General features: G+C 40.8%; 1 protein-coding gene across 3 annotated transcripts in view; it reads right to left on the reverse strand.

Annotated features, from left to right (window-relative positions):
* Positions 1-5,981: 5,981 nt before the first annotated feature.
* The window catches only part of HTR2A (5-hydroxytryptamine receptor 2A), a 119,671-nt gene continuing 102,347 nt past the window's right edge, over positions 5,982-23,305 (reverse strand). For all 3 annotated transcript variants that reach the window (XM_081083021.1, XM_081083022.1, XM_081083023.1), the window contains one exon: positions 5,982-6,918. In XM_081083021.1, the coding sequence (XP_080939147.1) occupies positions 6,119-6,918 (800 nt within the window). In that variant the 3' untranslated portion in view covers positions 5,982-6,118. The remainder of the gene's footprint in view (positions 6,919-23,305) is intronic.

Below are 23,305 nucleotides of genomic sequence, written 5' to 3' on the forward strand. Positions count from 1 at the left end.
TTGTTTTGAAGTTGCTAGAGGGCCTGACAGTTATAAACGTCTGAATAGCACAACATACCTAAGTATCATTGCTGTCAAGTTCATCCTATCATGTTGATGGCATATCCCAATGGAGATGGCTTCTTCCAACAAGACAATGTGCCATGTCACGGTGCTCGTATTGTGCAGGAGTGGTTTCAAGAACATGAGGGAGACTTTACCTCGCTTAGGTGGCCCCCACAATCACCAGATCTCAATCCAATTGAGCATTTGTGGGACGAAGTTAAAAGAGCCATCAGACAGCTGGTTCCACAACCATCAAATCTCACAGAACTGGACAGTGCTACTCATCAGGCATGGTGTCAGATTCCTCGCATCACCTTTCAACATCTCGTGGAGTCAATGCCAAGAAGAATCGCCACAGTATTGAAGGCAAAAGGTGGCCCAACGAAGTACTGATGGGGTGGTCATAATAATCTGGCCACTCAGTGTACTTTCCACATCAAACTGTGCTTTGGTTCCTCAGCTTGACTGGATTCCTTAGCATTCAGATAAGCATGGACCTAGAAGAGACTTTCTGTAAAGATCATTGAATTTACATCCTTTATTATACACTTGAGAGAGAAGAGGCTTTGACTTGTCTGGGGTAAGACAGCAGCAGCAGACGCGACCCAGGTTTCCTGCCTCAGTCTTCTGCTGCAATAAATAGGGTCAAGGTAAATCCTGAGGTTCCAACTGGGTGTGGAAACTCCCTATAATGTGTTGATTCAGGTGGACATACTGATGTTAAATATCAAAACAATAAGATAGAGCTAGGATTGGTGTGTATACCATTAAGGGAAAACATGAAAAACATTTGTTTTTGCAAGGCACCTGCAAAAATAATAAATAATTAACAAATGCATATTGTCTTATTGCATATTTACTGGGGCAAATATCATTGACTATAAAACTTGAGAAACAGCTTAGTAATATTATTAATGTTCTCAGTTTAGAATAGAATCTACAGATGCTTATTTCAAAATCATTATTATTGTAAATTAACATTCAATGTTAAATTCTAAAAGTTTATATAAATGATGTAGTGTCTGAAGGCACTTGTTTTTCTGTGGATTATTTGAACAATACTAGGAGAACATTTCTTATGCCCCAATTTATTTCTCACTTGTCTTCCTGGTGCCTAAAATTTTTGCCTTTGGTTTTTACCCTTTGAATTATCGTTATGATGAACAGCTACAGGGATCTCAGTCACAGACAATGGTTTATCAGCTTGAATTACTTATTAGTGTTCTACCAGAGAGGAGAAGCTTGAGAGAATATCAATAAGTTTTTATGGAATCAGAAAAAAAGAGTACCAAGAAAGGGAACGCTGCATCGTGGTGAGGAAAAAGCAGCAGCAAAAGTTTTAAAAATGATAGGCATGCACAGAGAATAGTAGAAGCTGTTGAATAATAATATTGCCTAGCTCATAATTTTGTCTAGACTTTGCTCTGATGGCTTATAATATATAGATACTTAGTTTTTTTTCTTTTTAATAAGAACACATTCATAACATTTATAGAGTGTATTACAGGTTAACAAGCACAGCCATAGCCATGACCTCATTTAAGTGACTTTTCAGTTATCCAGGACAGGTTCTAGTAGCTTCAGAGACAATAAATTGAGGCACAGAGTTATTAACTGACTTGCCCAAGTTTATATAACCAGTGAGTAGGAAAGCTAAGATGGGGGCTTGAATCTTTTGTTTCTGAACCCAGTACTTTCTCTCCTGGTTGGATTGAGTAGGGAAAACATTTATTAAAAGCTTCAGAGTCAGATAACCCAGGCTTGACTTTACCACTTTTTTTTTTTTTTGCCACAACATGCCAGTGTTGTGGCCTTGGGCATGTTACTAACTGCTCTGAATCTGTTTCTTCATCTATGAGAAAGAGGGAGTAATAATACCTACCTTGTAGTCTTGTGAGGATTCCATCATGTGAAGCAAGAAAACAGCTTAATGTGTGGACATGGCAGGTACTTAACATATAGAGCAACAAACACCTGGAAAAGATACCTACTTTTCCTATTTCATAAAATTTTCCCATATTTAAAGGTTAAATGATGAATGAGGGTAACTTTCCAGTTTATTCAATGATACAGTGTCTTCTTGACTTAGGAAACTAGCTCCAGTGAAAATGTGTGTGTGTGTGTGTGTGTGTGTGTGTGTGTGTGTGTGTGTGAATGCGCTATGCGTGTATTGGTGTACACCTGTACAAATGTGTCCACAGGCATGTGTGCATGTACTGAGGTATAGTATAGTAGCATCTGGTTATCTGTGTTCCTATGCTATGTGTATCCAGAAAATGTGATCAAATATGGAGCATTTGTCTGCTGAAGATAACAAAACTGGATCATGACCATAAATCTAACTCAACCAGGTGGGCCTGAGCTCCAGAAACACAGGCTCTGTGCTCTCAGAGTATGTTTATGGTACTTGGAGTTCCCAGCCTGGGAGGTTTAGAGCAACTGTCTTCAGTAGACACAACTATAGACTCACAAAATCACATTTATTTTTTAGTATACTTTATTTACAATTACAGTATTCGTTCTTTCTTGAAATATTTCAGAATAGACTTGATTAAAATCATTACACAAATAATATCAACTTTTTGTTATATATGGCACAGAATAATTTAACACTTTATAAATACATTTCATTGATGCACAAATGGGAGAAGCACCCTTTGCCAAAAGCAGTACAATAACTTAGTTCCATTGGTCTACGGAAGCGCTATAAAAAATGACCACAAGATGGCACTGCGGCCAAGAGATTAAGAATGTCTTAAACAGAGTTTTCTCTAATTATGGCATTTAATTTCTTTTTTTAAATGTAGAAGAATCTGCTATTCTACTTAACATAGAGTAAGATTGGTTACTTTATTTTAAAGTATTGACTAGGACAGAGTTCTTTAATTACAGATCTATTAATCATTCAAGGACTGTATTTCACTGGGGTAAGTGGTGTATTTAAAAAGCCTTAGTAGTCAGAAAGTCTCCAGACTAAACAAACGGCCGAAAGGTACCATTTTATCTAAGATCAATCAACTATATAGAAGGACCATTGTTTTACCAACCCTCATAGAATTGCGCTACAGTTTTCCCATAAAATTAGGTCAGCTTCCAGTTTATTTACATAACTGATACTTGTTACATTTTAATCTGCTTTAACAGCAATGGAAAGTCATAGAAATATTACAACATGAATTCACATTTAAATCAACATGATACAAACATGCACACGTATGCATATACTGAGTGTTTTCATTAATGACTTGCTTTTCTTCCATATAAATATATAAATATTGAGTGAACTGCATGGGAACATGTCTGCACATGTGTACAGATACATGGTTGCCTATAATATACACTTGAATTATAGATACATATGGAGAGAATAACATATACGTTTGTAATATATATGTATTCAAAAGGCATCTGTTAGGCAGTATTTATGCTCATTCTGCTCAAGATTGAGTATATGGGTGGAATCTGTAGTCTTTAATATATAATGAGATGTGCAGTTATAAACTAAGGCAAAATGCGTAAAAGCAGAAACTTTAACACTTGTATTTTTATCAGTTAGTATGGTATAATCATTAAAGTAGTTTAGATCAAATGCAGTCTTGGTTCTAGTGATTCACTATAATTTCTAGCTTTGAACTAAACACCTTTCAATATATCTATAAGGACTTAATTCAGATAGCCCTAATGCATTTTCAAATTATACAATGGCACCTCTCATGTTCTTTAGTTTTCAAATCTATAATTTTTTTTCAAATGGTTTAGAGAAAAAAAACTATTTCTCATTCAATAGAAAATATTATATTACTGCTTTTTTTTTAAAAAAAAAAAACTAGGGTGTACAATATCAGTGAGTAATAAACGAGTTAGTTTTTAAGAAAGTGGAACAAAAATTTTTCTAAAAACTTTGGTAGTCACAGGTTGGGTCCAGGTTGAAGTACATATTTCCAAATTAAATTTTGACTTCAAGTGGTATTTTCCCCCTACTGTGTTTGGTTGATATTCATCAGGAAACTTATTGAGAGAACTATCCTCTGAGTAGAAACAAACCACTTTCTGAACCAGTAGGAAAGAAAGAAATTGAATTGATTCTCAAAATAAATCTGTTAATATTTTTGACAATGACCATTCCAATTAGGTAATTTTCTTTGACCTGGAGAGCATTATAAGTGCAATAAGCCAGTCAGAGAAAGACAAGTATCACATGATCTCACTCATATGTGGAATCTAATGAACAAAATAAACTGATGAGCAAAATAGATCCAGAGACAGAAGCATGTAACAGACTGAGGAATCTCAGAGGGAAGGCGGGGAAGGGTGGGTGGGCGGGAAGAGATCAACCAAAGAACTTATGTGCATATATGCATAACCCATGGACACAGACAAAAGAGAGGTGAAGGCCTGGAGTGGGAGTGGGGGTGGGGGTGGGAGCAGGCTAGAAGGGGTCAATGGGGGATATAGGGGGACATATGTAATACTTTCAACAATAAAGATTTAAAAAAATAAAGGCAAAGATCTTATTTTAATTATTTTTATATCCTTAGTATTTAGGACATTTCCTCATAGATAGTATACACTTGGTAGATGATTGTGAAACCAAAGCTGAACAGAAAATAATATAGATTTGTGGGAAACTGATAAAGGGTTAAGCCTTGGACTGAACTGTTGGCAAAGTCACAAACAAGTCCCAGCTTATAGGGCACAGTCCTCTTAGCATAATTAGGCTTGACCTTATAACACTCCCTAGATCTTATCTGGGAAGCTAATGGGCTGAGGAAGTGCAGGAAGTGTAACCATGGTCAAAACAAGTGAAACTCACAAGAACTGTGTAACTATGGTAACCACTGCCTTGTTTACCTCTCACTATAAAAAGCTTGGTGAGGCCTGAGCACAGTGGAAGTCCTTCTCCTTGAGTTGGACTTGCCCGCCTGGTCCCCCAATATTTCCAAATTATCTCGTGTCTTTTCTCTTTCATTTGTGTGCGGTTCCTCTTCCAGACCCGAACCCTGAACCACGCAGGACGTGGAGGGAAACACGACATAGATTGATTGCCCTGAAAGCATCAGTTTACCTGATTGATGGGTACCCATAGGAAAGACATCTGCATTTTACAAAGAAGTCTAAGACTGTTGCTGTCAGTAGCCAAAAACCTGAGTCTATTCCTCAGTGCTGACAGTTACATCAACACTACTTAGTGCTCTAAGAGAGCATGCATGATGCAGTCATAAGAAGCAAGTTACTAAACGCCTCTATGATGCCATTTAGGAGAAGCAATTTTTAGAAATGTATTTGGTAATGTTAAATTATCCTTTTGATAGGATGGGTGGTAGAACAAACACTAAACAAGACCACATTTTAAATTCAGAGTAAAACACAGGTAGTAGAAGAGAAAGCAGCAATAGTTATGAAATAATTTTACTAGTAAAATCTTTTTCATTTCTGAGAAGAATTAACCTGAAATTCAGCAGATGACAGCAACTTTGTGAATATTTCAAAGTGGCATCTATGAAAAAGATGTCAAGTATTTCATTTAATTATCTTAGCAATATCAACTTCATAACACTGTTCTTAATGCCTCATTTTTGTTGTTACAAATATGTATCATGGTAAGTTTTAAAGAGAATTGTTCTGTAAGAGACCATTATATTCAATCAACTTTTCACTATCTATAGCTATTTTTATTCACAGCGGTAAGTAACCAACCTCTGCCATCAATTAACAACATAGTAGCAAGGTTTCCACTTGAAAATAAAGTTAATTTAGATTTATCTGTAGCCTCATTATAATTATACAATAAAAGCTAATTATTTTAAAGACATATCATTTACAATGTTAAAAATAAGTATCATAAAACTACAGCTTGAAATGCTGTCAGAACATTTTTGAAGCGCACATTTTGTGGCATTTAACCCTGCTTTTAACTGATGGAATAAAATGAGGCATCTAGATATTATTGTTGGTTTTAATAAACCCGCCTAATTTTTTCCAGTCTCTCTATTATCTTTTCTTTTCTTTTTTTTTCCAGATAGGTGAAAACTTGTTCAGTGTGTGCTCCGTGGTTGCCAAGGCAACTAGTCTATCACACACAGCTAACCTTTTCATTCACTGGGTTGATACTGCCTGTAGGAGCATATTCTGAATTTTGTTTTCCTAGAGGAATCATAGTGCAATCATTACCTGTCACTTTGGCATCTTTCTTTGAATTCTTTTTCTGTCCCTTTTGGAGTTGACTAGATTTGTAGGCTAAGGCTGGGATAGTGTTCACTAAAATTAACTGCAATGGTTTTTTATTTTCCTTGTACTGACACTGAATGTACCGTGAAAAGGCTGACCTGTAAGTCTTGTTGAACAGGGTGTACACCAGTGGGTTCACTGCTGAAGAGAGGTAACCGATCCAAACGAACACATTGAGCAGGGCTCCGATGACATCCTTGTTACAGGACTCTTTGCAGATGACGGCCATTATGTTCGTGATGAAGAAGGGGCACCACATGACCACAAACAGAAAAAAGACGATACCCAGCACCTTGCAAGCCTTTTGCTCATTGCTGATGGACTGCATAGTCCTCCTGCCATGGGCCCCTGGCTCCCTGTGAATGGACCGCTGGAAGAGCTTTTCTGAAGACAGGGAACTCTGAGGAAGAAAGCTGAAAGAAGCTAATTTGGCCCGTGTGCCAAGATCACCCACACACAAAGTAGCTTCTTTCTGGAGTGACTTGATAGTTAGAAAGTAGGTGATCACCATGATGGTTAAGGGGATGAAAAATGACACGAAAGAGCCGATCAGGACAAAGTTATCGTCTGCGAGTAAGCAACTCCCTTCCTTAAAGACCTTGGAATCATCCTGTAGTCCAAAGACTGGGATTGGCATTGATATACCTGGAATTAGACAGAAAATGAAAAGTGATTATTAAGGAATTGAGTACACGAAGGCAAGAGTGTTGATACATAATGGTGACCGTGCAAAGGATTTTATATCAAAATTATTTAAAAGCTTAATATACATTTTCAGTGACAATTTAAAATTCCCTTGGAATTATTTCCCTTGGACTTAAAATTCTTTTGAAATTACTTTATATCAACATTGCTTAAAAGCTTATATATACTTTCAAAGAAAATTTGAATTTCTCTTGAACTTATAGATATTAATTTTGATATAGTAACTGTATATTATATACTACGTAATTATAACATTTAATTCTAATATATAGTTATATCCTATATAATAATAGACAAACGTGGTAATTAACCGTAGCTCCGACACGCTTCCCATTGGCTAATCAGGGCAATATGCAAATTAACTGTCAACCAAGATGGCGGCTGGCAGCCAGGCAGCTGAAGCGAACAGGAGGCTTGCTTGCTACAGTGATGGAGAAAGCCAAGGTTCCCCGCCTACCGCTCCCAGCCTCTGAGCTGCAACTCTAAGAAACAATGTTGCAATTATAGAAGTTAAACAAAACCCAGAAACCTGCTTTCGGCCAGCCGGGCTTCAGACAGCAGGATCGCAACAGTGTTTCAATTATAGAATCCAAACAAACCCAGATCCCTGCTTTCAGCAGCCGAGGTCTCAGAGCTGCAGCCGGGCCTCAGAGCTAAAGCCAACTCTCAGCTCCAGTGATGGTCATAGAAGGTGAAGAAATTGAAGCAGTCATCAAAAAGCTTCCAGCATCAAAAGCCCAGGACCAGACGGCTTCACAGGGGAGTTTTACCAAACATTCAAGGAAGAACTAAAACCTATCCTCCTCAGACTACTACAAAAAATCCAAGAGGAAGGAACACTTCCAAGTTCATTCTATGAAGCCAGCATCACCCTAATACCAAAACCAGATAAAGACAATACAATGAAAGAGAATTATAGGCCAATATCCCTCATGAACATAGATGCCAAAATCCTCAACAAAATCCTAGCAAATCGGATCCAGCAGTACATCAAAAAGATCATACAACATGACCAAGTAGGATTTATCCCAGGGATGCAAGGATGGTACAATATCCACAAATCAATAAATGTGATACATCACATAAACAAATTGAGAGGAAAAAACCACATAGTCATATCAATTGATGCGGAAAAAGCATTTGACAAAATCAAACACCCTTTCTTGATAAAAACTCTCAGCAAGATAGGAATTGAGGGATCATACCTCAACATAATAAAAGCCATATATAACAAACCCACAGCCAACATCATAATCATAGGACAAAAACTAAAACCATTCCCCCTACAAACAGGAACAAGACAGGGATACCCCCCTCACCACTCCTGTTCAACATAGTACTGGAAGTGCTAGCCATTGCGGTCAGACAAGAAGAAGAAATAAAAGGCATCCAGATTGGAAAAGAAGAAGTAAAACTGTCCTTATTTGCAGATGACATGATACTGTACATAGAGAACCCTAAAGACTCCATCAAAAAATTATTAGACTTAATAAGTGAATTCGGCAATGTAGCAGGATACAAAATTAATGCTAAGAAATCCATGGCATTTATTTACACCAATAGTGAACTTACAGAAAGTGAAACTACAAAAGCAATCCCATTTACCATTGCACCAAAAAAATTAAAATACCTAGGAATAAACTTAACTAAGGAGGTAAAAGACTTATATGCCAAAAACTACAGGACACTGAAAAAAGAGATAGAGGAAGACATAAACAGATGGAAGAATATACCGTGTCCATGGATTGGTAGAATCAACATCAGCAAAATGTCCATACTACCCAAAGCAATCTATAGATTCAATGCAATCCCCATTAAATTACCAACGGCATATTTCACAAATCTAGAACGAACGTTCCAAAAATTCATCTGGAATAAAAAAAAGACCCCGAATAGCTGCAGCAATCCTGAGAAAGAAGAACAAAGTAGGTGGGATCTCAATACCAGATATCAAACTGTATTACAAAGCCACTGTTCTTAAAACAGCTTGTTATTGGCACAAGATGGAATAGAATAGAGATCCCAGAAATCGACCCAAACCACTATGCCCAATTAATATTTGACAAAGGAGGCAAGAGCATACAAAGGAGTCAAGACAGTCTCTTCAATAAATGGTGTTGGGAAAATTGAACAGATACATGCAAAAAGATGAAAATAGACCACCAACTCACACCATACACAAAAATAAACTCAAAATGGATAAAAGACTTAAACGTAAGACGGGAAACCATAAAAATACTAGAGGAATCCACAGGCAGCGAAATCGCAAACATATGCCAAAGGAATTTCTCCTCTGATAATGCTCCTAGGGCAATGGAAACTAAAGAGAAAATAAACAAATGGGACTACATCAAAATAAAAAGCTTTTGCACAGCAAAGGAAACCATCAACAAAACAACAAGAAGACCCACTACATGAGAGAACATATTTGCAAATGATACCACCGATAAGGGTTTAATTTCCAACATTTACAGGGATCTCATGAAACTTAACAAAAGGAAGATAAACAATCCAATCAAAAAATGGGAAACGGACCTAGATAGACACTTTTCGAAAGAGGACATACAGAAGGCCGAAAGACATATGAAAACATGCTCAAAGTCACTAATTATACTAGAGATGCAAATCAAAACGACAATGCATTATCATCTCACACCTGTCAGAATGGCTATCATCAACAAATCAACAAACAACAAGTGTTGGAGAGGATGTGGAGAAAAAGGAACCCTTCTGCACTGCTGGTGGGAATGCAGACTGGTGCAGCCACTGTGGAGAACAGTATGGAGCTACCTCAAAAAACTAAAAATGGAACTCCCATTTGACCCAGTGATCCCACTACTAGGAATATATCCCAAGAAACCAGAAACGCCAATCAGAAAGGATATATGCACCCATATGTTCATAGCAGCACAATTCACCATAGCTAAGATTTGGAAACAGCCTAAGTACCCATCAGCAGATGAGTGGATTAGAAAACTGTGGTACATATACACAATAAAATACTATGCTGCAGTAGAAAAAAAAAGGAACTCTTGCCTTTTGCAACAGCATGGATGGAACTGGAGAGCATTATGCTAAGTGAAATAAGCCAGTCAGGGAAAGATAAATACCACATGATCTCACTCATTTGTGGATTATAGAGAACAACATAGACTGATGAAAAGGGACAGATCCAAAGACTGAGAAACAGCGATCAGGCTATCAATCCCCAGAAGGAAAGTAGGGGAGGGCGGGGGTAAGGGGAAGAGATCAACGGAAGGACTTGTATACATGTATATAAGCCAAACAATGGACATGGACAACAGGGGGATGGGATCGTGAGTGTGCAGGGTGGGGGGTGGGAGGGAGGTTGGGGGTTAATGGGGGGATGAGGACACATTTGTAATACCTTAACTAAAAAAAAAAAAAAAAAAAAAGAATAAAAAGAAAAAAAGGAGCGGTTGGGAGCTTCAGTCACCCGCCAGCCTGAAAACAGCCCTCAGCCCCTCACCCAGACTGTCCAGGCACCCCAGTGGGGACCCCCACCCTGAAGGGTGTGTGACCAGATGCAAACAGCCATCATCCCCTCATCCAGGCTGGCCAGGCACCCCAGTGGGGACCCCCACCCTGAAGCAACAAGATGGTGGCTAATTTGCATACTGAAGGCGGGCGGCAGCGGGCAAGGCTGTCCGTGGTCCTGTCCGGGACCAGATCTGTGACCCTGCCGGGCAGGGGGCAGCGCAGGAGGCTGTCTGCTGTCCCAGGACCCGGATCCGTGACCCTTCCTGGTGGGGCAGCAGCTCGCACAGGGGTGGATCGGCCGGCCTTGGGCAGGGCAGGACGCCTGGCTTCCACGCAGCCCCAGTCACTCTGGGCAGGTGAGCAGTGCAGAGAGCCTCTGGACAGGGGAGGCAGGCCAGTGGAGGGCGGCCTGTACTCCCCACATGGCGGTGGTGACAGCTGTGAGCGCGCCAAGTGGAGCCTGCAGACTGAGCTGAAGTAGCGCCTGCAGGCCATCAGTGCCCAGGAGTGGTTGCCCAAGATCCGCCTCCTGGCCCAGAAGGTGCAGGATCACAGGGACAGCCACTGTGGCGGGCCAGACTGACGTCCTCCTGGCCGCACCACAGGGGTTTGTGGATCTGCAAAGCCAGAGGCCTCCAGTGTGCACATCCCCACCTGGCGTGCAAACATCCCCCAGCACACTGTCACCCTCCCACGTCTGCAACAGTTGCAAACCAAGGCGTGCACAAGTTCCCCCCGCCTCTCCACCACACTTCCATCAACCCGGCATGCCTAACACCCCCACAGGATGTGCACACATCCCCTCTGATGTGCTCACGTCCTTTGGAGAGTGTCTGGGTGTTCTGGGTGCTGAGGGTGGGCGCCTGTGAGATGACAGTGAGAGGGTGGAGTGGTGATGCCCTGTTCCCACGGAGGCCAGTGCAGCTACGAGATCACCTCTAGGGGGTTAATGCAGGTGCTGAGGCAGGAGCAGGTGCAGACAGACATACCTGGTTGGCGCGGGCGGCCCTCGCTGAGGTGCCTTCGGTCAGCGTTCAAGATCAAGAACCTAGAGGCGGAGAGGAATTCCGTCCTCTCAGTGAAACAGTGAGATAGTCGGGGCGACTGTAGAGGAGGAATTTGCACTTTGGGTTCCAGCACCTATGAGCGAAGGCTGCCCTGACTGAGTCTCACTTGCTTGGGGCCTAGCGCACTTCTTCCAGGCAGCAGGTGACAGGACCTACTTTTCCGAATTAATGAGAGAAAATGTTGATTCTCCTGCTGCCCACGAAGGTGGAAAGTGAAGTGAGGAGACATGTGGGGAATGAGCGAGGTTCCCTGTCTGGGGGTTCCAAACCTGCTGTTGGTTTCTTTCACCACTGAGTAGAGATATACAGAGTGTCCCCCCAAAATGTATACACACTTTGAATGCCTACTAATTCCAATGGTTTTAAGCATAAGAAAGAAACAACAATGGAGCTGTTATCTGTTAAAAGTGTGGGCACAAACAGGTAGTTGGACATTCCCTGAGGGGTCTCAGATTGGAGAGGGTGAAGGTCAGACTGAGGGGCCCCTTTCGCCCCCCCCCCACCCCAGTGCACGAATTTCGTGCACCGGGCTACTAGTATTAATTAGAATACATATATACTAATATATAATATATTTTGAGTACACATAATATATAGTTTCTTATATTTATACTAGAGGCCTGATGCACAAAAATTCATGCAAGAGTAGGCCTTCCTTCCCCTGGCTGCTGGTACCAGCTTCCTTCCAGCACCTGGGACCCAGGGTGCTTCCCTCCTTCAGCCGTGGGCAGATCCCCGGGACCTGGGCTGGCTTTCCTCCAACCCCAGCTTTGTCGGGAAGGATGTCCGTAAGACGTCCGGTCTAATTAGTATATTACCCTTTTATTATTATAGACTAGAGGCCCAGTGGATGAAATTTGTGCACTGGGCTGGGGGTGGGGGGCGTGCTCAGCCTGGCCTGTGCCCTCTCACAGTCCAGGACTCGCTGGGGATTGGGCTTAAGCTGGAACTCAGACATCCCTCTCGCAGTCGGGGCTCTCACAGTCCAGGACCTCTTGCTCCTTACTGCCTGCCTGCCGTGGAGGCAGGAGAGGCTCACGCCACCTCCGCTGTGCTCACCAGCCATGAGCCTGGCTTCTGGCTGAGCAGGGGCAGGGGGAGGGGGAGAGTGTGGCTCAATCAGAGGCTGGCTCACTGCTTCTTAGCACTGGCCCTCCTCCCGACCTACTGGTGGGGGCGTGATCTGGGGCCAGGCAGGCTGGGAGAGGGGCTGTGGGAGGTTGAGGCACTGTGGTCACACCCTTTCCAGCCTCTGCAGAGGCTCTGGGATTGCGCAGCCCCCTCTCCCACCGCCTCTGCAGAAGATGGGGCTGCGGCACTGGGACCGGGACCCCAGGACCCTGGACTGCACTGTGGCCTCTGGGGAAGCAGGGGCCATGGTGCCGGGACCGGGACCCCAGGACTGCACCGAGGCCTCTTCCACCACCTCTGTGGTAGGCAACCAGGACTATCAGGGGAAGGCACTGCCCCCATCACCCTGCTGCTGCTGCCACTGCTGGCCACCGTTGCTGTGTGCCCTCGTTCGGCCCTCACAGCCACTGTGGCTTTGTCTGGAAGGAGTTCCAGATGTCTGGAAGATGTCTGGTCTATCTGGTCTAATTAGCATATTACCCTTTTATTAGTATAGATGTTATATTGCTCTATATAATCCTTTAGCTATAAAGAACAATAAGTCAAGCTTTAATATTTCATGCTATATTTTTTTCTGATCATATTATACTTATTAATTGAAGAAAATACACAGAGAAGAATAAAATAAAATGACCAATAACACCACCACCCAGAGATAATCAACATTAACAATATAATGTTGTTTATTTTATTTTATTTATTTAGTGGAGGCACAGTGCACAAAATTCATGCATGGGTGGGGTCCCTAGGCCTGGCCAGTCATCAGGGCTGATCAGGGCCTTCCGGGGGAAGGGACCAGGGAGGTTGACTATGGGAGCACACTGACCACCAGGGGGCAGCTCCTGCATTGAACGTCTGCCCCTGGTGTCAGTGCATGTCATAGCGACTGGCTGGTTCAGTCATTCTGGCGTTCTGGTCACTTAGGCTTTTATATGTATAGATTTTTCATGCCATAGGTTTATTTACAAGCACATCAAGTATGTTGAGTTCAACAGTCTGATCCATTTTTCAAAGAGACTGCACCTTTTAAACTGCTCCTCTTTATATCTGTTTTATGGATCAACTAAAACACTTTATTTCTTAAGTAGTTAGTGTCTTACTATAAAGAAAGGTGCAGCAAATCCAGATTCAAAATATGTAGTGATTATAACTAGTAACTTGCTTTCCACTGAAAATGGCAAGTTCTTTTCTGGGTCCTCATAGTGATGCCTGCAACCAAAGAGATTGTGAACTGCCAAATGCTCTGTCCCAGTAGAATGTTGTCGGGAGCTCTGCAAAAGACTCAGAGACTGAAGGCGGAGAAAATGGCAGTATCACATCAAGTCCTTTTTTTTTCACCACGATGTTGTTTATTTTACACACACACACACACACACACACACACACACACACACACACACACCATGCACACACTTTATAAAACTATAAACATATTTTCTTTTAAGAAAATTTTAAAAATAAAGAAAGGCAGCAATGAATAATGAAAAATAATATGTATGCTTGCCAGGAAGGGATACACATTTTGTGTAGTTTCTTTTTCTATTTATGTGCATATGTAAATATATATGTACATGCAGTATCTTATGTATAACTTTGGATCTTATTCCATTTAACATTTTTAAAGTATTTTTTCAGAATATGATTTTCTAATGTGAATTTAAAGTAACTTTAACCAATTTTTATTCTTTTTTGAAAAGCCTTTTATTATAGAAAAAGTGTAATATATGACAAAACAAAATAAAACCTAGCACATTAAAACCATTACCCAGCTTCAATAATGATCAACTCAAGGACAATTCTGTTTTACCCGCACCTCTACCTGCTGTACCCTCCTCCCCCAATGTTATTTTGAAGCCAATCCCAGATATTGTATAATTCAATCTCTAAATATTTTATATATATATATATATATATATATATATATATATATATATATATTAAAAACCCTAATATTATCACAATACCATTCCCACTCCTAAATAGAATTTTAATATTTTCTTAATATAATTAAATATAGAATCAGTTTTCAAATTTCCTGTAAGGTCATTATATATTCTTTAGTAATAGAATATTCATAAGGGTGTACTACAAAGGAATAAGCAGCCACAGACTTTTCTTTTATTGACAAATACAAGAGTTAGGTACAGAATGAGACAATACATGGGAACATGAGCCTATGGTCAGTTGCTCTGTCACTCAAATTTGGGGAACCTCTCTCAGGCACAGGAGTAGGCAGAGGAGGGAGCAGAGTAGGTAAAAGCAACACTTTTCCTCTCATCATGCTAATTTCTCCCCCATTATATAGGACCTCATTAAGGGGAGATTCAGCTGGCCACCACCACCTTGTACAGTTTTGGGAAAGTGGGAGAGTCTTTCTCTACTGGCTTGGGAAAGGCCAAGACATTCATGTGACTGCCACAAAGGAAGAAACAAGGTGATAGGGAAGAAAAGGAGACATGAATCAAATACTCTGTATAACTTGGTTTAAGGTTGCTTCATTTGTGAAAGGGTAGATACCATAGGGGCACCCTGGGAGAAAGTCAGTACAAAGTTTCTTTCTAGTGCCTGCCCAGGTTTTCAGCTCCCTCAGAAATGTATAACAGGCAGTGTCACAGCTTCTGATCCAAACTCTTTAGAGTTTAATAAGTGGTCACAATCCAGCCAAGAACACAGGTTCATTCCAGAGTTGGGGACAACTACTTGCTTGACTCTTGTTATCCATCTAGTAAAACTTTTGTTGAGGGTCTATAATCTAATTTGTACATACATAGAACAGAGCTAAGTTCCATCCAACTATAGATCCAACTATCCTAACCTCATATCACCTCATAGTTGCCATTCTTGCCAGGAGAGAACATTAGCTTGAGTTAAAGTAATGCTTAACACAAATCTTTCTCAGTAATGTTTTACAGTATCTTCCTAGACTTAATGGACAATATTTTTCACTTGTCTATGCAAAGCCATTCCAGTATTCTTGGAAGGTGGAGATAAATGACATCAGAACTGCTCTCATGGACACTAGTGTGGTTAATGACCCTCACTTCTTCCATTTCTCTATGTCCCTGGCCTGTTGTTGGGAACATTCTATGGGCCAAGAAGAGATGGAAGAATGATGGCTCCAAGAGGAACATCCTCTGAAACTCTTTTTTTTTTAAAAAAAAATGTATTTTTATTGATTTCAGAGAGGAATGGAGAGGGAGAGAGAATCATTGATCATCTGCCTCCCCCACACTCCCTACTGGGGATCCAGCCCGCAACCTGTGCATGTGCCCTTGAATGGAATCGAACCTAGGACCCTTCATTCTGCAGGCTTGATGCTCTATTCACTGAGCCAAGCCCTGCTCAAGGATCCTCTGAAACTCTTGATACACACCAGTTCTATTTAGCCTTCAGAAAAATCTTATTCTATTTTATTCAATTATAGTTTACATTCAATATTATTTTGTATTAGTTTCAGGTGTACAGCATAGTGATTAGACAATCATATATTTAACAAAGTGTTCCCCTTGGTAAGTCTAGAATTTACCTAGTACCATACATAGTTATTAGAATACTAGAGGCCCAATGTACAAAATTCGTGCAAGAGTAGGCCTTCCCCCAGCTGCTGGCACCAGCTTCCCTCTGGCACCTGGGACCCAGCTTCCCTCCGGCCACCAGCAGGCACCTGGGACCCTGGCTTCCCTCATAGACCTGGCTTTGTCCAGAAGATTGTCTGGAAGGACGTCCGGAAGGACCATGGGTCTAATTAGCATATTAAGCTTTTATTATTATAGACTAGAGGCCCGGGGCACAAAATTTGTGTGTGTGTGGGGGGTCCCCTCAGCTCAGCCTGCACCCTCTCCAATCCGGGACCCCTCAGGGGATGTCCGACTGCTGGTTTAGGCCCGATCCTGGCAGTCAGACATCCCTCTCACAATCCTGGACTGCTGGCTCCTAACCGCTCACCTGCCTGCCGGCCTGATCACCCTTCACTGCCCCACCGCCGGCCTGGTCGCCCCTAACTGCCCCCGCCCCCCCACCAATGTGGTCACCCCTAACTGCCCCCCTAGCCATCCTGGTCACCCCCAACTGCCCCCCACTAGCCTGGTTGCCCCACGCAGCCTGCTGTCCAGTTGTTTGGTTGTCCCTCATTGCCTCCCCTGCCGGCCTGGTCATCCCACGCAGCCTGGTGTTTGGTTGTCCGTCTGGTTGTTTTGGTCGTGATGGCCCCTGGCTTTTTATATATTAGGATTATTGCCCTAGCTTGTTTGGCTCAGTGGATAGAGTGTCGACCTGTGGACTGAAGGGTCCTGGGTTTGATTCCAGTCAAGGGCACATGCCCGGGTTGCAGACATGATCCCCAGTAGGGGGCATACAGGAGGCAGCCAATCAATGATTCCCACTCATCATTGATGTTTCTATCTCTCTCTCCCTCTCCCTTCCTCTCTGCAATCAATAAAAATATATTTAAAACAAAAAAGAATATTATTGACTATATTTCCTATGCCGTACTTTACATCCCTTATGGCTATTTTGTAACTACCCACTTGTACTTCTTAATCCCTCATCTTTTACATCCAACCCCTTAACCCCTCCTCACTCTGGCAACCGTCAGTCTGATCTCTGTAGCTATGAGTCTGTTTCAATTTAGTTTGTTCATTTACTTTATTCTTTAGATCCCACATATAAATGAAATCATATAGTATTTGTCTTTATCTGATTGACTTATTTCATATAGCCAATACCATCTAGGTCCATCCATGTTGTTGCTGATGGTAAGATTTTATTATTTTTTATGGCTGAGTAATATTCCATTGTACATATGTACCACAACTTTTTTTTTTATCCAGTTGTCTATTGATGGGCACTTGGTTGCTTCCATATCTTGGCTGTTGTGAATAATGATGCAATGAACATAGAGGTAGCCTTCAGGAAACTCTTGATCATAAAAGTTAAGACATGCTTTCTAAGAAGAATGTTTTGTTTTTCAAGTGTTTGAACATATAACTGTTAAAGGTGTTTCCTGTACTCATCTACAAGATCTTTGTTTCACAGTGTAGTTGTTCATTGATTAAAATAGATGATTTGGAGTAAAACAGACCTGGATTTGAGTCTTGGCCCTGGTTCTTTGCTCCTGGGCCAGTGACTTCACCCCTGGAGGCCTCAGTGCCTCATCTATCACCACTAATGTGGTGAGGTTAAACAAATTAAATACACAGAGACCTAGAACAGTGATTAGGTCAGAAAGATTATTCTCCCAATGAGAATAGCATTCTCTATAGAATTTGTCAGATTGAATAGATTAACTTAATTTTTTCTAATTTTGTTCTATTTCACTTTGTTTGTATATGCTAGTTTTTAATATATAATATATCTTAAACCAAAAGAAGCTAAAAAGCATTTTGGTTATTGGCCACACAGTTAATAATGATGTAATTATTAACTTCTGCCAGGGTGACAAAGGGACTCAATTAATTTAATTTTGTATAGCTTTAACTGTTGATTGCTTTTCAAATGTGATAAATTGTAGCCATTGCTATTAGTCATGATACACATAAAAAAAATATCAACTGTTCAAAAAAGTTGTATTATTTTGTCATTAAACTCTTGAGTGTGTACCTTGAGAGCTTTTTTCCATCTTGGCTTGTGACCTGGTGATTTATATAAGTGGAAATTCTCAATTAAACAGAATATGGGATTACCCAAAACACCAAATTTTTTGATAATTTTAAATTCAGGTAAGTGTTCTTGTTTGGGGAGAATGAACACACACACACACACACACACACACACACACACAAACACACCCTTCCATAATGGCTCACCTTCTGTGGTCACAAAAGGAAAGCCTGAGGGAGCCATCTCACTGTAGTAGAGATTCCTCCATTTGCTGCCTGGGATGAAGAGCCATTTTAAAGTGGATGTGGCAAGAGGTCACAGGCAGCCTGTGTAGAAGGGGGACCTTGATTTGGAGGGGGAGAATCAACTGATTAGGTCTTTCAATGGCCCATTCCTCTTTATGTATAACAAAAATATCCTAAATACTCTCATACACCATTCTTTTTCAGAGCCTCCCTCATAATAGCGGTCAGCAAGGTTTTGTGAAAAGAATAAGTAGATAGTTAAAGCAATACTCTATAAAGGATGGTAAGAAATTTTACATCAAAGAATTAAAACACTGAGATAGGCTTTCTGGGTATAATAAACAGTTCAAAAACACTGAAAGACGACCTCACTGGCTTATATCCAAGGTTCTGGTCATAGCCATTTTCAGTGCATTGATTTTCTGGATGTTTTATTTGATAATAGCTGCTTTGGGAGACCTGATATTTCTCACTTGAAATTTCTGCATATAAAGCATTTTTTTTAATGAACAAACAGAAAGTAGCTTGAACTATGTGACTCTGCATTTTGTTTAATACACTTTTTCTGATGAGTGGAAAACAGCAATCAAAATTCAATATCTGTAGTGGACCCTCCATACACATTTTAATTTCTCTTTATTGCAACTCAGACAATGAAATGAATGCAAATAAGAAACTTAGAAACACATAGGCCTTGGCTGGTGACTTTCTTTTAGGGTAGCCCTGCTTACTCTTTGCACATAAATTAGTTTGCACCTCTGGTAAATATCTTGCCACAGTCTGGGTAAATGGCCTTAACTCTGAAGAACTGTGAAAGATAAGCTTTATTCCTTTTTTAAAAAATTAGCAATTAGTTTACTGATAGTTGATTATTAACTTCCTTGATCCAGTCACACAGTGAGTGAGCAACTATATATTGAAGCCTTATTCCATGATGGATACTGTTTATTGTATTTTGGCCAACCTAATTTTTCTAGTCTGGTTTGCTTTAGGAAAACTTTTTTAAAAAAATCTATCACTGTTGAAAGTATTACATATGTCCCTATCTCCCACCCCCCGCCCCCACTGACTCCATTAGTCCTCCCCTGCCCTCTGTCTCAGGCCTTCACCACCCCATTGACTGTGTCCATGGGTTATGCATATACGTATACAAGTTCTTTGGTTGATCTCTTCCATTCCACATACCCACCCTCCCCTGCCTTCCTTCTGCGATTTGATAGTATGGTCCATGCTTCTAGGTCTCTGGATCTATTTTGTTCATCAGTTTATTTTGCTCTTTAGATTCCACATATGAGTGAGAGAATGTGATACTTGTCTTTCTCTGACTGGCTTATTTCGCTTAGCATAATATTCTCCAGGTCCCTCCATGCTGTCTCAAAGGGTAAGAGAACCTTCTTTCTTACAGCTGCAGAATACTCCATGATGTATATGTACCACAACTTTTTTACCTACTCATCTAATGATGGGTACTTGTGCTGTTTCCAGATCTTAGCTATTATAAATTGCTCTGTTATGAACATAGGGGTGCATACATTCTTTCTGATTGGTGTTTCGGGTTTCTTAGGATATATTCCTAGAAGTAGGATCACTGGGTCAAATGGCAGTTCCATATTTAATTTTTTGAGGAAACTCCATACTGTTTTCCATAGTGGCTGCACCAATCTGTATTCCCACCTGCAGTGGACTAGGGTTGCCTTTTCTCCACATCCTCACCAGCACTTGTCATTTGTTGATTTGTTGATGGTAGGCATTCTGACAGGTGTGAGGTAATACCTCAGTGTCTGTTTAATTTGCATCTCACTATGAGCATTTTTCATATGTCTCTTGGCCTTCTCTATGTCCACTTTGCAGAGTGTCTATTTAGGTCCTTTGCCCATTTTTTTAATTGGATTGTTTATCTTCCTTTTGCTAAGTTGTATGAGTTCCTTAGATATTTTGGATATAACTCTTTATCAGATGTATCATTGCCAAATATGTCCTCCCATATAGTGGGCTCCCATTACATTTTGTTAATGGTTTCTTTTTTCTGTGCAGAAGCATTTTTTTAATGTAGTTCCATTTGTTTATTTTTTCCTTAGTTTCTTTTGCCCTAGGAGACATATCCACAAATATATTGCTATGAGAAATATCTGAGATTTTTCTCCTTATGGTTTCTTCTAGGGTTTTTATGGTTTCATGCCTTACATTTAAGTAATTTTATCCATTTTGAGTTTATTCTTTAAAAATAATTTTTATTTTAAAATATGTTTTTATTGATTTCAGAGAGAAAAAGAGGAAAGAGAGATAGAAATATCAATGATAAGAGAGAATCATTGATTGGCTGCCTCATGCACACCCCCTACTGGGGATTGAGCCTACAACCCAGTCATGTGCCCTTGACTGGAATCGAATCTGGGGCCTTTCAGTCTGCAGGCCAAACCAGCTAGTGCATTTTGAGTTTATTCTTGTGTATGGTTTAAGTTGGGGGTCTAGTTTCATTGTTTGCATTTATCTGTCCAATTTTCCTAGCACCATTTATTGAAGAGACTGTCTTGATTCGACTTTATGCTCTTGCCTCCTTTGTCAAATATTAATTGGGTATAATGGCTTATGTTGATGTCTGGGGTCTCTGTTCTGTTCCATTGATTTATATACCTGTTCTGGTGCCAGAACCAGGCTGTTTTGATTACAGTGGTTTTATAGTATAACTTGAAATCTGGTATTGTGATTCCTCCAACTTTGTTTTTCTTTCTCAAGATTGCAGCTGCTATTTGGGTATTTTCTGGTTCCATAAATTTTTGGAGTATTTGTTCTAGATCTGTGAAATATTCCATTGGTACTTTAATAGGGATTGCATTGAATCTATAGATTGCTTTCGGTAATTAGGATACTTTAATGATGCTAATTTTTTCTATCCATGAACATGGTATATCCCTCCACTTATTTCTATTTTTCTATTTTTCTTTTTTCAATGTCCAGTACAAGTACAAGTCTTTTACCACCTTGGTTAAGTTTATGTCTAAGTATCTTATTTTTTCTTCAATGGTAAATGGGATTGCTTGTTTAGTTTCTCTTTCTGAGACTTCATTATCTAATCTAATAAAAGAGAACATGCAAATTGACTGTACCATTGCTATGCCCCAAGCCACGCCCACCAGCCAATCAGAGCGACTATATGCAAATTAATCCAACCAAGATGGCGGCTGTCTGGAGCAAGCAGGAAGCTTGGTTGCCTTGGCGATGGAGGAAGCCAAGCTTCCTGCCTACCCTGGCCGGCTGTGGCCTCTGCTAAAGGCAACAAAGTTTCAATTATAGAAGATAAATGAATCCCAGATACCTGCTTCCAGCCAGCCTCCACTGGGAGCTTGGGTGTCTGGGGGCCGTGGGCAGCCTGCAAACAGCCCTCAGCCCCTCACCCAGGCTGGCCAGGCACCCCAGCGAGACCACCACCCTGATCCGGAACACCCTTCAGGGCAAACCAGCCAGCCCCCTCCCATGCACCAGGCATATAATAAAAGGGTAATATGCAAATTGACCCTAACAGCAGAATGACTGTGAATGACTGGTCACTATGACACACACTGACCACCAGGGGGCAGACACTCAATGCAGGAGCTGTCCCCTTGTGGTCAGTGCACTCCCACAGGGGGAGCTCTGCTCAGCCACAAGCCAGGCTGACGGCTTCCAGCACAGCAGTGATGGTGGGAGACACTCCTTCCTCCTCAGCAGCGCTAAGGATGTCCGACTGCAGCTTAGGCCTGCTCCCTGCTGGCAAGTGGACATCCCCCAAGGGCTCCTGGGCTGCCAGAGGGATGTCTGACTGCCAGCTTAGGTCCTATCCCCCCAGGGAGCAGGCCTAAGCCAGCAGGTGGACATCCCCTAAAGGGTCCCAGACTGCGAGAGGGCACAGGCTGAGCTGAGGGATCCCCTCGAAGTGCACAAATTTTTGTGCATCAGGCCTCTAGTTGGTGTATAAAAAAAAAAAAACATCGATTTTTGGGTGTTAATTTTGTATCCTGCTACATTGCCAAATTCATTTATTAAATCACGTAGTTTTTGGTGGAGTCTTTAGAATTTTCTATGTACAATATTATGTCATCTACAAATAATGAGAGTTTTACTTCTTCCTTTCCAATTTGGATAGCTTTTATTTCTTCTTGTCTGATTGTTGTGGCTAGGACTTCCAGTACTATGTTGAATAAGAGTGGTGAAAGCTGACATCCCTGTCTTATTCCTGTTGTTAGGGGAAATGGTTTTAGTTTTTGCACATTGAGTATGATGTTAGCTGTAGATTTGTTATATATGGCTTTTATTTTGTTGAGATTTGATCTTTCTCTTCCCACTTTGCATATATATATATATATATATATATATATATATATATATATATATTTTATCAAAAAAAGTGTATTGGATTTTGTTGAATGCTTTTTCTGAATCTATTGATATGATCATGTGATTTTAATCTTTCAATTTCTTTATGTGATGTTTATTGATTTATGAATATTGTACCAGCCTTGCATTCCTGGAAAAAATCCCTCTTGATCATGTTGTATGATCTTTTTAATATATTCCTGGATCTGATTTACTAATATTTTGTTAAGGATTTTAGCATCTATGTTCATCAGGGATATTGGCCTGTGGCCCACTGGCCACGAGTTTGACAGGATCAGGCTAACTTTCCCACAGCAACGCAGAGAATTGATGTAGAGGGAAAGAAACCTGCCCTCTATTCCTCCCCCAGTTTGTACATGAGTTACCTGAAACAAACAAACAAAAAAAGGTAAATCTCCAAAAATGTTTTAA

This window comes from Myotis nattereri (genome assembly GCF_964212035.1).
Source record: "Myotis nattereri genome assembly, chromosome: 2".
In the NCBI taxonomy this organism is placed as follows: domain Eukaryota; kingdom Metazoa; phylum Chordata; class Mammalia; order Chiroptera; family Vespertilionidae; genus Myotis; species Myotis nattereri.